Source organism: Protopterus annectens, chromosome 11.part0 (assembly GCF_019279795.1).
Source record: "Protopterus annectens isolate FY-2018-M chromosome 11.part0, PAN1.0, whole genome shotgun sequence".
Taxonomy (NCBI): domain Eukaryota; kingdom Metazoa; phylum Chordata; order Ceratodontiformes; family Protopteridae; genus Protopterus; species Protopterus annectens.
In genome coordinates, this window is record NC_056745.1 from 534,527,302 (window position 1) to 534,543,362 (window position 16,061).

General features: G+C 41.4%; 1 protein-coding gene across 1 annotated transcript in view; it reads right to left on the reverse strand.

Annotated features, from left to right (window-relative positions):
• XPOT (exportin for tRNA) overlaps positions 1 to 16,061 on the reverse strand; it is a 3,393,313-nt gene that overhangs the window by 3,034,833 nt on the left and 342,419 nt on the right. The window contains exon 4 of the mRNA XM_044088045.1: positions 11,674 to 11,730. Within this exon, the coding sequence (XP_043943980.1) occupies positions 11,674 to 11,730 (57 nt within the window). The remainder of the gene's footprint in view (positions 1 to 11,673; positions 11,731 to 16,061) is intronic.

Genomic DNA, 16,061 nt, shown 5'->3' on the forward strand with positions numbered 1-16,061 from the left:
CTATATACCATATCTTTACTTCTAAGTTTCACAACATAAAAAGAATTTCCTCACCACTGTGACCATATGGTGGTCAAAGGCAAGGCTACTGTCTATGTGCATACCCAGTTCCCTGACCACTAGGCCGACTCTTAGGAGCATATTATCAACACAGTAACTATCCAGGATGGTTGACTTCTCAAACGGTACAATTATGCATTTCTTAGCATCGAGTTTTAGACCATAGCTTTGGCACCAATTATTAGGAATAGACCTTCCTGAAGAATAGTGGTGTCGGCAGGGGAGTCTATGACCACCACCAGTTTGCAATCTTTAGCAAATGTAGTTGTCCATAAACCTTCAGCATTTGCTTCTGTCTCAGAGAAATGGATGCCAAAACGGAGCAAGCCCAGTACGGAGCCCTGAGGGGACTCTGCTAGTAACTGGCCTCTTGATGGAAGTGGTCTCATCTATTCTGACCTCACAGGTACCATCAGTGAGAGAGCTGGCTATCCAGCTGGTGAGGAAAGGGTTTATACCTAAATTAGTAACTTGTCTATAATGCCTCAGCATTTATTTTAAAATCTGCACTTAAAGTTAAATTTAGTCGAATTTAGTCAAAAGTTTGCTTGTTTGTTTAATTGAACTGTGGAGGCTGCCCACTAAAGTGTGCTAGCCTGTGTAATTTGTCACTGTCTCTGCATTTTCTGTGTATTTCTGCAAAAAGAACAAAAAAACAAAAAAAATAATCCTTGTTTTCCTGCCTTTCTTGACTAGTTTAGACCAGTATACAGGCATTGCTGTATTTTGGGCTGTGGTGTAGTTCCTGTGTTGTCCATTACCTTACTTAGATAGAAGGAAGTTTCTTTGCTCACCAGTGGGAGTGGGGAGCCTTGAGCAGCCTACCTGTCCATGGGGGAACTGACCTCAGCACAAGAAGCTGTTAGTAATTGGTTGTTTGGGACCATTCCTAGCTCTTTTGTAGTTCACTGCTTAAAATCCACGTTTGCACGGCTTTGTGCGGTCGTGCGCCTAGCACAGCACCGGTTAAACAAGTTTAAACTTTTGCTGGCTCTGTCAAGTCTGCTCTTCAATTTTTCCCTTAGAACTGTTCTACTTGCAATCTAAACAGCCTATACTCTATCTGAAAAGCTCAGCACTTGCTCCTAAAGCATTTTGTATACAGGTAAACCACTCAAACAAAAGTACTTCATTCACCTAAATTCTGTTGAGTACCCATTTCCCTATAGGTCCTTTCTGACTCAGTTACACAGCAATCTTTTTCACTATTTCTAGCATGTCGAAGGGTCAGTTGCTGGCGTCCTCTCCTGTTCAGCTGGTGAATCTGGGAATCTTGAGGCAATGTTACTATTGCCTCATGTACACAGACAACCCTCTCCTCCTCCCAACAAATACAAATATATGCGAGAGATGCAACTATATAGCCAAACTGGAGGCTGAGCTCTCTCAATTCAGTACTGGCAAGACCAGTCAGGAGGAGAAGGTAACCACGCACACCACAAACCCAGTCTCACATTGAACTATCACAACTGCAAACCAAACACATAAACACATAAAAACATACTCGGAGGCGCTGATTAAAAATCTACCAAAACAACAGAGGCCTCCAAAGCAGACACCCAAGCAACCGCTACCTGAAGACATAGCACATGCAACACACAGTTCACAAAGTCAGTGTGCTAAACAGTCACAACCCTTAAGGCCAAACAACATGCCAGACACACTTGTAATAGGTGACTCCATAGTCAGGCACACTGACGTCCCGCTCACCAGACTGAACAAGGAGAGGGTCACAGTAAGCTGCCTGTCGGGAGTTAGAATCCGCCACATAACACAAGCACTCAGGTCACTCCACAGCAAGTACAAATATGACTCAGTCATTGTACATGCCGGTGTGAACGACCTGAGACGTACCTCCCTGGACTACATGAAAAGAGACAGAGGAGCTCTCTGATTATGTAGCCCAGGCCGGTATGACCCTGACCCTGAGCAGCATCTTACCCTCACCAAGAATGATGCCACAGTACAAAGACAAAATGATCAGTTTTAACAATTGGCTTAATTACTGGTGTCATTCTAAGGGGATCCGTGTCTGTCTGCTTGGGATGACATGCTTGACAAGCCACGCTGCTCGCAAGGGATGGCTTGCACCTGTCACCCCTGGGCTTCGGATATTGGCCAAGGCTCTTGCCACCCCATAGTGCCTTTTTAGGCAAGGCTCAAATGACAAACCTACCTCCCTAGAAAACACAAGTGGAAAAAACTAAGGGTAATGCTGCTCAATGCCAGAAGTCTAAACCTCAAGATGCACACCCTCGAAGCCCTCCTCAGTATGGAGAACATCGATGTCTGTGCAGTGACTGAAACCTGGTTCAAGGCTCCTGAGAGCACCCCAGCACTATCAGGTTTTACCTCATATCATGCTTTCCGGCCCCAAAACTTGGACGAACCACAAAGGAGGGAGTATCCATTTTCATCAAACATACCCACACCTCCAGGTTAGTGGCAACGCACAAAGCATCAGAGACTATCCAGGTGCAACTAACCATAGGCAAAACTGCCTTACAGTTTGTAGCATGCTACAGACCACCCTCTCAAACTCAGGAACCCCACACAGCCTTCCTGAAGACACTGGAGAGTATGAATGTCTCTCCAAATACCATCATTTTGGGAGACTTCAACTACCCAAACAGACTGGGAACATTACTCAAGCCCCAACACCCTAGCCCAAAGGTTCTTAGAATTCATAAACTCAAATGCAATGGAACAACTAGTCACCATTCCCACAAGAGGAGACAATATACTAGACCTGATCATCACAAACATGGGGAATGCTCCACACCGGAAGTACATCCCTCTTTGGTAAGATCAGACCATAAATTAATCTCACTGGAAATCAACATCCTGCCCCCACCCCCTGCACAAAAGACCACAGTGAAGAACTTCTCAAAAGCAAACTTCACACTTCTTAAGACTGAAGTGGCATCTTTCAAGGCCCCTGGGCCAGTGGAAACCACAACCCACACTGCTGAATCTTTTGCAAATGCCTTCAAGGGGCACCTTCAAGAATGCATGGATCATGCAATCCCAAATAAAACCAAGACCCATTCCCCCAAAGGCAGGCGCCCGGTCTGGTGGACCCCAGCCATAAACAAACTTTACAACAGGAGGAGGAAGCTACTACATGACAGAGCAAAATCCCTAAAAGGGAAGGCATCTCTGATCAGTACTAGCAAAAAACTACGATCACTCATAAAATCATCAAAGGCCAACTTTGAGAGAAAAATCGTGAAAGACACAAAAGACAATCACAAGGCCTTCTTTAGCAACGTTAGAAACCTGGGTGGAAACTCCCATATATGCTCAGAGTTAGTCCAAAATAACACAAAATACACTGAACCCACTGACATTGCCAACATTCTGGCAGACAGGTTCAGTGCAACTTTCTCCCCCCCCCCCCCAAAGGAGAAATAACCATCCCAGCAGAGTGTAGCCTCCCTAACATCTCAGATGCCCAGGTGAGGGCCGCCCTCTCTAAAGCTAAAAACACAGCATCAATGGGACCGGATTTTGTCCCAAGCTGTGTGCTACATGAACTCCAAGAGGAACTAAACCCACACATAAGGTTGCTGTTTAATCTTAGCCTTACTACAGGATACGTACCCAAAGAGTGGCGTACGGCAACAGTGGTCCCACTGCACAAAGGTGGTGCTTCTACGGACCCTGGAAATTACTGCCCCATAAGCTTGACGAGCCTGGTCTGCAAAGCTATGGAGAGGATCATTATGGAACTCATAAACAAAGACATTGGGGACCTACAGACATTGGATCCTACCCAATTTGGCTTTGTCAAGGGCAGATCCTGCCTTTTGAACTTGGTTAACTTTTTTGAAACAGTCACCAAGGCCATTGATCAGGGCAAGGCAGTTCACACAGCCTACCTTGACCTTGCAAAAGCCTTTGACACAATACCCCACTCGGGCATCATAGACAAACTCACCAGCTTAAATATAAACTTATATGTCACAAGATGGGTTGCAAACTGGCTCAAGGACAGAACCCACAGGGTCAGAGTTGCTGGAGCTATGTCAGACTCTAAGCCAGTCACAAGCGGTGTCCCACAGGGCTCAGTCCTGGGACCCCTCTTGTTCGGCATTTATTTTTCCGAAGTACAGGCAAATATAGGAGGATTGTGGCTGACAAAATTCGCAGATGACTGCAAACTGGGCGCCATAATTGATACTCCAGCGGACACAAACATCCTTCAGAGAGGCCTCATAGAAACGGATAATTGGTGCCAAAGCCATGGCCTTAAGCTGAACGCCAAAAAATGTATAGTCATACCCTTTGGGAAAAACAAGGTACCGAAAAATTACCACATAGACGGTAATCCATTAAGTACGGAAGAGGTAATCAGGGACGTAGGGACCCAGGTTGACAGCAACCTCTCATTTGACACTCACATTGTCAAAGTGGTTAGGAAGACCTTCTATATTGCCCACCTTATCATGAAGGGTTTCACATCTAAATCAAGAGAGGTCATTGTGCCCCTGTACTCTTCTCTTATCAGGCCAATGATGGAGTACAATGCCCCATTTGGGATGCATCTCACCAGTCACCTGCAGCAGTTGGAAAGACCCCAAAAGTTCCTCACCAAGAGGATAAAGGGTCTTAAACATATGTCATATGCTGCCAGACTGAAAAAACTCCAGCTCTATTCAGTCGCATACTGCCTACTCAGAGGTGATCTGTGCCTGACGTACAAGACCATGTCCAGTCTTGAATTAATGGACATGCTCCACCTTAGAAAATCCAAATCCATCAGAGCCACGAGAACAAGTGACTTAAACCTCAACACAGAAATAAATAGAACGTGCTGGAGGGACAGATTCATAACCCAGAGGCTCCCTACACTTTGGAACAGAATCCCAGTCCATGTTAGGCAGAGCCCCTCACTGACTCTATTGAAGAGAAATCTCGACGAGTGGATGGGAGATCGTAGGTTTACCCCGGGGGTCATCTCTGTGTCACTACTAGACAGAGGCATAGTAAACTAAACCCTAAAAGGGCGTAGTATTCTCATCCTAATGGGTGGTGTAAGCCACATACACTCTGGCTAGGCTTACAAATGCCCTAGGGCAGATAGAATATCATAGGTTCGTACGAGGCTATCAAAAGCCTTGGCCAAGGCAAAGTAAGCTGTGTGCAGTCTTATCTTCGTCGAATGCTTTGATGACCCTCTCAAAGTCCACCAGATTCAATAGGCATGACCTTCTTTGAAACAAAGCCAAACTGTAATGGGTTCAGCGTCTGCAGGTTACCTATGTCTTCGTTTATCATGTCTATGATGATTCTTTCCATGGCCTTACATGAAGCTGGTAAGACTTATGGGCCTGCAGTTACCCGGCTCAGAGAGTGGACCTCCTTTGTGCAGGGGGAATGAATGTAGCATTCCTCCATTCCTTGAGCACAAAACCTGATTGAATGCTCCAGTTCAAAAGTGATACAAGTGGACCAGAGAGGTCATATTTCATGCTACTCAGAAGGACAGCTTAGAAATGGTGTGGGAATTCTGGTGAGGGAGAAGTTTTAGATGACCGGAAGGGATGTTATCAGATTTAGTGACAGACTCTTTGCAATCACGCTCCAGTGTAATGATCGAGTACTGCCCTATCTCAGCCTACACCCCATAGTAGGGTTGTGATTAGGGCACCAGTTGCAGGACCCACTAGATAAAACATGACAACATGAACTGATGTTGATAATGGGTGATCTGAATGTATACAGATACTGGGACAGACAAAACAATATCAGAGAACCACCTGGGTCCACATGGGTGGTGGTAACAGTAATAAAGGAGAGGCATTCTAGACTTCTGTCTAGCAAACGGCTTGAGGGTAGCCAGCAGTGTTCAGGAGGAGTGAATTACAAAATCGCATACAAAAACTGGCCAACATATAACTCCTAGTAAGGAAAGGGCACCGAATCAGCGATTTCAAAGACATCCCCAGTGAACCAAACAGTCATCCAATAGCTGAAACCACTGGTTGCCAAAATCAGCTGCAAGCAGTGATCCGAGAAGGCTCAAAGGTCGGAGACTTGGATGATGACCTTGAAGCTGACTGGAGAGAGAGCACAACAGTTCAAGGAATTACTCAGGGCTCTAGCACCTCAAGAAGAAGAGGACATAGGTAGAGATGAAGAATGGCAGTGCCTTAAAACAGAATGTGTAAGAGATATGGAATAGATATGTGGCCAACCTAGGAAATGTATACAAAGAAAGCTGGAAAAGAAGTCATCAAAAGAAAGGAGTGCATGAAAAATTGGTACATTGAAGAGACAGTCAGCTGGTATTTCTTCCTAACCTGGTCTACCAAAGAGGCTAAGAGAGGAGTTACAATAGCAAAGAAAAAGGCATTACAAGCACTCTACCAACTTCTCAAAAGTGACTCAGTGGAAGGCACAAAGAAAGTCCATCAGATTGCAAGGAAAAGACAGAAAGATAAAGATACCTTCATAAGGGATGCCAACAACAACCTGTGCACCAGTCCACAGGACAAAAGCAAATGGAAAGAATACTTCCAGTAGTTTCTGAATAAAGAAAACAGTGCACCAGTCCACAGGACAAAAGCAAATGGAAAGAATACTTCCAGTAGTTTCTGAATAAAGAAAACAGTACAGAAGCTGTACTGTCCCAGACACAGCCCTCAGTGAGACAACAGAAGCCCACCCTAGAAGAAAGAACAGCAGTAAGAAAAATGAAGTCATGGAAAGCAGCAGGCTCAGATGAGGTCACAGCAGATATAATAAAGATGCTGATTGAGATAGAGGACAAATGACCCCAGAGTACTCATAGCAGTGTAGAGGGAAAGTTATATTCCAGACAACTAGAGAATAAGCATACTAGTGTCAGTGTTCAATAACAAAGGGACATTCAAAACTGTGGGCAAATTAGATGAATAACTCCTATCACACTACATGCACGAAAGTTCTGGAGAGGGTGATTGCTAAACAAATATACAGGTAGTAGAAAGTACGATGGAAAATGAGCAGTTCAGATTCATATCAGGATGTAGCACAAACAACTCAATTTTGCAGTGAGACAAATACTTGGGAAGATGCTAGAAACGAGGAAAGAGTCCAACTGAGTATTCCTACACTTTGAGAAAGCATATGACAGGGTCCCAAAAATGCAGACTTTGTCAGTCCTATGGTGGTTCAAAGTCCCAGAAACATTGGCAGAATTAACACAAGCTGTGTACAAAGACCCAATGACGCAAGTATGAACAGTGTTCAATCGTACAGAGGAGCACCCAGTGGGAGTGGGTGTACACAAGGGTTCCGCTCTGAGCCCACTGCTGTTCATACTGGCGATGGTCTATGCTAACAAGTCAGATGGTACAGGTCAACAAAGTTGCTGTATGAAGACGATGTGGCATTGCAGGCAGACTGAGCAAGAACTTCAGTAAGGGGCAAACAAATGGAATGCAAAATATAATGCACATGGGATGAGGGAAATCAGAAGCTAAAAATTGAGATAAAAGGTAAAACTGTGGAACAGGTTAACAGCTTCATGTATCTAGGAGGGGTGGTTAAGAGAAGGGAAACCTGAATGAGGAGATCAAACCTAGAATCAAAGGGGCTTCAAGCAAATGGCACAGAATGTCAGGGGTAGTGTATGACAGAAGAATGCCAAAGAAGGTGTAAAACAACAGTGGTGTGACCAGTACTACTATATGCTACAGAAACCTGGGCAGTAAAGGCAGTGCAGATGAAGAAGCTAGAGGTGATGGAGTTTAAGTGCCTAAGATGGGCGTTAGGATGCACACTGTGGGACAAAGAAATGAGGACATAAGAGCAGAAATCAAACTAGCTCCAATTACAGAACAAGTCAGAGAAAAGACTATGGTGGTGTGAGAACACATGCAGGAAAGTAAAATACATTCTGGGGAAGATTTTGGGACAGACGGGAAAAAGGCAAGAGGAAACAAGGGTTTCCAGCAAAGAGGTGGATGGACTGTGTGAGAGAAGACCTTCAAGAGTTAGGCATGAGAAGGTAGGACAGCTGCACTGAATAGAAAGATATGGTGACGATCAACACAACATGCCAGCCCCACATACAGAAAATGGATAAGGGAGTTGATTATTTCATGACTTAAAAAGAGACAAAGATCACCTTGGAAAAGCCAGAAGGGTACAGAGTATGAAGAAATTTGTTCTTCTCGCTTAGGATAGTTGAAGGATTTAAATGACTAATTTTTGATTTTATGTACTTTTTTGGGCAGGGGCAGTGGAGTTAAAAATCAATTGGGCCTTTCTAGATGATTTGTACATACAAAATGTCTTTGTATCTTAATGATATTCCCTTGGAAATTAACTGAGCCAGATAGGATTATCTGACTATGGTGGAACCATGATGATCAAATGAGAGAAAGTTGTCCATGTAAGACCCTAGGTCTTGTATAACTATCTGTTTGAACAGGAGTACCACATATTACATATGAGGTGGGAAAAGAACAGTCGTATAAGTAAATTTACTGTAACAGTAGTTGTTTAAATGAGGACTGCTGCAGTAGCCTTTGCTATATGGGTTACATCCTGCATAAGATACAACAGCCATCCAGCTTCCACAGCTTCATGGCTTCTTCCACATGCCCAAACTGTTAGTGAGCCCGAACACCAAGCCCTTCAGAGCTTTCATGCCAACTGAGAGGCTAAGCCCTGAGAAAACATTGCTAGGAATAAAAATACAGGTATACACACTGGCATAAAACACACAAAAACAAAGGGGATGAAGGGTGGTAGTATCTACTGCAGCAGTGATCATTCAAACATCTGTTTATTTTACTTACAAAACTGTAGTGTTTTTCGCACTGATCACTGCTGCAGTAGCCTTAATTATACGGGTAGATTACCATAGCTTAAATTGACTGGGAAGTGAAAAGGGAATGGTCCAGAAGCCCTTGGAGAATGCTCCTAGCAAAGCCTATCCTAGCAGTGGAGAAGGAATCCATTTTATAGTGTTTTGTAAAAGTATGCACAGAGGACAAATTGGCTGCTTCGAGAATACTTTGAGTCCATCCCTTTCCATAAGGCCATAGATGAAACCAAGGCCCTGGCAGAGAGAGCCTTGAACCTGCCTTGCATACTTTTGTTGTGCAACAGCTTGACACAACAATTTGGAAATAGTCTGCTTTGACAAAGGTGGTCCCTTCTTACCTTCGCAAGAAATGAACATCGGATCAGAAGTTCTAAAAATTTTATTATGACAAGATAGTACCAGAGTTGTCTGTAGACATCAATGTATGAAGCATCCTTTCTCCCTTATTTTGGTCTGAAAAAAAAAAGTAGGGGATCGATAAGACTGGCTTAAAGTAAAACTGTATACCACTTTAGGTAGAAAAGGATTACTCAAAGAATCAATGTTCTTGTGGAAGATGAGATAAAGTTGGTCCCACTATAAGAGCTTGCAACTCATACTCTCCTTGCAGAGATCAGAGCAAATCAGGAAAAAGTGTTTTCCATGTTAAGAATCTCAACTCAGTCTGATGAACTGGTTCAAATGAAGCAAGTGGCTCTCACACATATCCCAAGGAAAAGAAACCTTTTCGATTTGCTAATAAATTATTTTCTAGTAGCAGGATTTTTGGCTCCATTAAGACCTTTTGCATATCCTCATCAAGTATGTAAAACTTGGCAATGTCTCTTATAAGGTCATTTTAATTTGACTGGCCTTCATTCTTGTGTGTTCCCGCTTTATTTCTGGAACCTTCCTTACATTACTTTTTAAACACCTACTTACCAATGGTCTAATTTAAGCAAAGATGAAGTAATTAATGCTGGCTACAGGTGGAGTTTAGGTTAGTAAGGACCACAAAGATATTCGTGCTTCTAGAAGGAAGTGTTACAATTTACTCCAGTGCAATGGTATTAAAGTCTAGGAAACACTGAGCATATCCATTTTGTACCAGTCCGTGCTTAGGCAAGTCCCCTGTAACAAAAAGGCATCTGGTTTGATATTCCAACCCTCAATGGCATTAAGGTAATTCCCATAATATTTGAGGGAAATTACTGGGGATCTGTAGCTAGTAATGAAGTAACAGCTGGAATTAAGTATGATCTGGATCTCCAAGTTATGATTGTGGGCAAGTAATATGATGTCAGGTGATGTTTCTGAAAAATAAAGAAACTCTCCCTCAGTTATTCAAGGGCCTGAAGGTATGACAGGCAGCAAAGGAAGTGCTTTCATTGCACCAAAACCATGTCTCAGTAACTACACAGATATCAATATGTTAAAGCAGTAGGGATGGCCTCAAGTTATGACTTTTTTTTTTTACTTAGACTCCTTGTACTCAGTATTTTCCACCACAACACTGCCAAAGTTTGGGTTTGAGTTTTCTAAATGGGATTGTCCAGTAGGGAGAGACTGCCTAAAAAGACACTATATGGGCAGCAATAGCTTTAGCCAGTATATGGAAGCACTTGTATGAGAGGTGTAAGACTTCTGTTTTACTAAGGATGGCTCATCTACCATCTCATTCCAGGCTGACTCATACTGGATCCACTAAGAATGAGTGGAACTACTTCGTCAATTGTTAAAGCCAATTATCTTGTATTACTATCCAGATATCATTCTTGTTGAAGACAACATTACTCAAGACCAGTGTTTTTCTTGCCTGTAACACATGCAGTGTAAAGTTCCATTATCTCTCTCTGCATTTCCTCTGAGTGGAGTACTTCAGGTTATTCATTCTCACATGGACCACCATAGGTCATTGTCAGAATACTGCAACTTCCTTATCTTCAACAAGATCCACACTTTCAAACCATGTTTGTCTAGTGCTGAGCCTTATGCACCCAATTGGTGGTGCAGCGGTTAGCGTCGTCACAAGCACAAAATAACTACGAATGCTGAAGAAAAACAGCATATGGTACTTTTTATTTCAGCTTCAACATTCCAATCTTTTATCAATTTTACATTTTTGTAATCTGTTTTTTTTTAATTAACTCTCTTTAAAGAGCAGCAATAAATTTTCAGTTTAAGAATCATGCCCGACAATTTTCGAGTTACTAGCATGTCCTCATAAATTATTCAATACAGAGGTAATTCTTAAAAATAAATTAAACTTAGGAAAAACGGAGTATTTTACTTAAAACTAGACATCCAGGCCTTGTCATCCAAGCCAAATGCCCTTTATTCCACATTACTACTGCCGTTCTTTACACGTAAACCTACATGTCTAGTGAGATTCTGTAGACAATATAAATAATAAAAATTAACTGCTACTTTGTTTTGCACAGCATTTGATCATCTTGAAATAAAAATTACCAATTTGTGTTTCTCTACATATTCTATTTATAACTAAGCCGTTGGTCTACAGTACTACAGAAAAGAACCTTGCATAGATCAACACATTTACAAATTTCATACTCTGGCAGTTAGTATAGCAGGCTAATGCCCTGAACTGTAGTTCCTGTGGACTAGGGTTTGATTCCCTTAGCTCATTTGGCCCCTCTGTGACCTTGAACAAATCACTTAACCAGACATTGCTCCCAGGATACACCTGAAAAGGGACTATGACCAGTGGGTTGTCTATCTGGTTAATATATGGATACTACTATTTAACGTTTGTCATACTACAGAACATTTAATAAAGAGAAAAAAAAACTTACTTGAACTTTATCTGATGTTCCAACACCTGGAAACAGAAGAACTTCACATGGTCGTCACTGAAACAGAGACAAGCTATTTAGTACACATATAACACTTTCTTGAATTTAAACAGCATCACAAATACAATCGGCGTGCATTTAAATTATATGAAAACGTATGCCTACAAGTAAGCACATACCTTACATATAAATGGTTAAGACAAATGAAAACAGACATGCAGGCAAACTATGCCCATATTTAATATGAATGCAGCCAAACCATTCAAATATTAATGTGATTAAGCTCTTACCAATAAAAATACAATGATGATATGCAACATGCAGAGAAAAAGCTAACAGTCCAAACATATATTTAATATCCTAGTATGCATAGACTTGCTGCAGTGTATTGCTTACAATGTGAATTTGCTGAAACAATACACATCTTAGACAAGCTGAAAGCATAATGACTGCAAATAAACTTTACAGACTTCAAAACGTACAGTTCTTGAAAATGCTCACCACCACAACAGTACATGTTTGAAAAATAGAACGACTGTTGCAGCTGTACAAGTCTAACTGGCAACTTTTTTTTTTTTTTTTTTTTTAACAATCTCTTTATTGACATTTCTTAAATAACATTTCCATTTAGTTTTATACCAATACCAAGAACAAACATATCAGACCAGAAAACAAATATAGTTAGATAACAGTGTCAAGTACAATAAAATGTAATAGAGTGACAGGATGGTGTTATCACATATGATTAGCAAAAAAGTTGAGGAAAAATATTAAATCATTCAATAAATTATATACATATATACTGCTTGCCAGTAAAACACAACCGATATGATGACATTGTAAGTGTACTTGGTATGTAATTATTTCTACTGGGGAAGAATAAAATTAGGCTGGATTATAACAATTATCCCAAAAGTGTATTAATTATAAGTAAATGATGGAGGGGGAGAGGTGTAGGGGATGGAGTACAGAGAAAAAATACAGCAGCGTCTGTCATGGGCACAAGTCTGTGCAGTCTTGAGCCAACATAGAAGCACAGTTACAAAACAGTGTACTGCATCCCCTGTCCTATTTACTTACTAGCGGTCACAAATTCCTAAATAACCTACCAATAAATACTCAATGTACAAATACAGAGGATAAACACAGTTAAGGGATTAGGCTAAACTACAATCCAAGAGCTACCTAAAAAAGTATTCTAAAATAGAAGTATTACTTCTCAAACACCTAAAGTTTCACACAGCATCTGCTGAAGCACACCACCTCATTGGCCACAGATAAGATAAATTAACCAGCGGCTGACAATGCAGTACAGCACTTTGACTCAGGAAGCTATGGGTGACAGTATACAAAGCATGCAGGAAAAACAGGGAACTTCAAAATATATGGCAGCTGCAGCTCATCCTTTATTGGCTGGTAAAGTTGGAAAGGGTGAAGAGGAACAGAACAGGCAGCCAGTTCACAAGATTCAGTGGGAAATTCGGAGAGAAGAGGCAAAGGGTAACAGTACATGATAGATGTCACACCAGGAAGTCCAATAAGCAACACGCAGGAAAAATGTGTAACCTAGTCAAAGGGGTCTATGTTAGAAGAAAGAGTTTTCAGAAACTTGAAATACATATGGTCAAGACCATATGATAGGAGTTTCCAAAACCTCAAACTTAAATAAATAACTAAAAAAAAAAAACAAAAAAAAAAAAAAAAAAAACCCCACACAAAAATCTATCTTTTTATACTTTCCTGTAGGGGGGCCCCCTGCACCCCCTATATGGGGTCTGTACCCACCACACCGCCTGCTAATTATATTTATACCAATTCCATGATCACACCACAGTTGGGGAAAGGGTAAACGTTCCTATCCTTTCTGTACTGAGATATCCATTCAAACGCTTCGGGTTTTCAAAAAACTCGATTATATGGTCGCAACCATGTAAATTTCAAAGTTTGTGAAAACTCTTATCTGATAGGGACCCCATGAAAGTAAGCAATTAACTGCAGACTTCTCCGAAGTTGCATTATATGACGTGAAACCACTGCGTAAATCTGGAAATAAATATTTGCAACAGTTTGCTGCGAGGGAAAGGTTAGCTTGCTTTTTATTTTTTGTATTACTTTATTGCCTTTCGATTCTCAGCTAGAGCGTCTTCTGTGTGGAGACATGCGTGAATGGGAGTACCTTCGTTGAAGGTTGTGCATCAGGGCCGGCAACTCTGCACTAAAAATCTACTGCCAATCATTAGCGGACCGGAGTTCCACTGTGGCGACCCCTAACTGGGAACAGCCGAAAGACACAACAACTTTATTGCCTTTTTCTATTTTGTACACTGTTTTCTTTACACTGTGTTTTACTTGCATTCTGCGACTACAGCTCTGTCTGTTGCGAGTCAGACAGCAATTAAAACAGGTCAATAAAGGAGTCGCACATAAATTAGAGCAGGTCAGTTAAGGTTAATCATCTGTGAACTGAGGGGGTGGAGCTAGGAACTAAACCTTCTATTTAAGGAGTAAAATACATTTTATTTATTTTATTTATTTTCTGTTGGTTTACCAGGATAGTCCATTGGGCCAAGAAGAACCCGTTTTCAATGGAGTCCTGGGGAGAAAAGCTCCAAACAATCAAAGTTACAATCGGTTAATCATGATAATTATACAAGAGTAAGAGATTCAAACAAACAATTACATAGTATTAGAGGAAACAATACAGCTAGTACAAACTAGAGCTGAAAACTTTTACAAATAATACAACTAGTAATGTAGCATACAGGTGGTACAAACAAAGAAGGAATGTTTCAAGGTACTTAATGAGAAGAACGGTTACATATCAGCAATCTTACATGTAAAGGGTACAGTGTGGTGTATTCTAGTGGATACAGTAACACAAGAGTGTATGAGATAGGAGGAATTCTAAGGAAATATTGCAGGTGTAGATAGGGGAAGGAAAGGAAGATGGAATTTACCAGTGTTAATTATGTGGGGTGAAAGCAAGAGCATTCCCACTGGGATACTAGATATGAGTGAAGGGATTTTTTGAAAGAAAAATGGTTGGAGGTGGTACGAATTGATGGAGGTAGGGAGTTCCACAGGCGTGCTAAACCATGTGATAGAAGATTTTTGCCTGGGGGACGAGTTGGTTTGTAGACTTCTAAGAGATTTTGGTTGTTAGACCTTAATACTCTATTGGGTAGATGCATTTTAAAGGTAGAAGACAGGGAGGGACAGAGGGAGGGGTTGAAGATTAGCTTGTGTGCAAGAGTTAGTTGAGTATAGGTGAGATGCTTGGGTAGTTCTAGCCAATGTAGTTGTTGGAGAGAGGAACAGTGGTGGGTGGAAGACTTGTGGCTGGTAGCGAACTTGGCAATTTTGTTATAGCAAGAGGAGAGTTGTGTTTTCAGAGAGGACTGTATGTTAGTTAGAAGTGGTGCTCCATAGAGAAGTGAGGGGATAAGAAAGGAAGTAGAAAGAGTGATTTTAGTAGCAGGTGTAAGGTAGTGCTTTTGCCGATAGAGCATACCAAGTTTTTGATGGGTTTTTTTGATATTTAGTTGTATATGGGAGTTGAATTTGAGCTGGTTATCAATTTGGACACCAAGTAATTTGGTCTCTGAGACCAGTTCCAGAGGTGTGTTGTTTTGACTAGTAATAGAGAATGTGTTACTATCGAAATAGGTGACTTTAGAGGGGGTGAACACCATTAATTTGGTTTTAGAGGTGTTTAGTGCTAGGTGGTTTCTTTTCATCCATTGCTCTGTGGTTAAAAAAGCGTCTTGAGCGAGCTTGAGGAGTGTAGGGATAGATGAGGCCGAGCAGATAATAGTTGAGTCATCTGCATATTGGATAATGTTTGAAAATGGGATAGAGTTACGGAAATTATTTATGAATATGTTAAAGAGGAGGGGACCTAGTATGGAGCCTTGGGGAACTCCGGTTGGGGTATTTAGAAATGTGGAGGTTGCCTTTTTCCATTTTACTGCTTGAAATCTATTTGATAGGTAGCTGGAGAACCAGTTCAAGGATGAAGGAGATAGGTTAAGTTTTGAGAGTTTAGTTAAAAGCAGGCTGTGTGATATAGTGTCAAAGGCCTTAGAGAGGTCAAGTAGTAGGGTTGAGACAATAAGTCCAGAGTCCCGGGCTTTGTTTACAGTTTCAAGGAAGGAGAGGAGGGCTGTCAGTGCTGTGACCAGGTCTAAAACCATGTTGTGTGGGGGTAAGTAAGTGATTATCTAAAAGATGTGGTAGGAGTTGAATTTGGATACACTTTTCTAGGAGTTTAGAGATTGGAGACAGGATAGGGATGGGGCGGAAATTAGTCACACTGTTATTGTTGCCACCTTTATGTAAAGGTATGATAAAGGCCTTTTTCCAGATTTGTGGAACTGTACTTTTAGAGC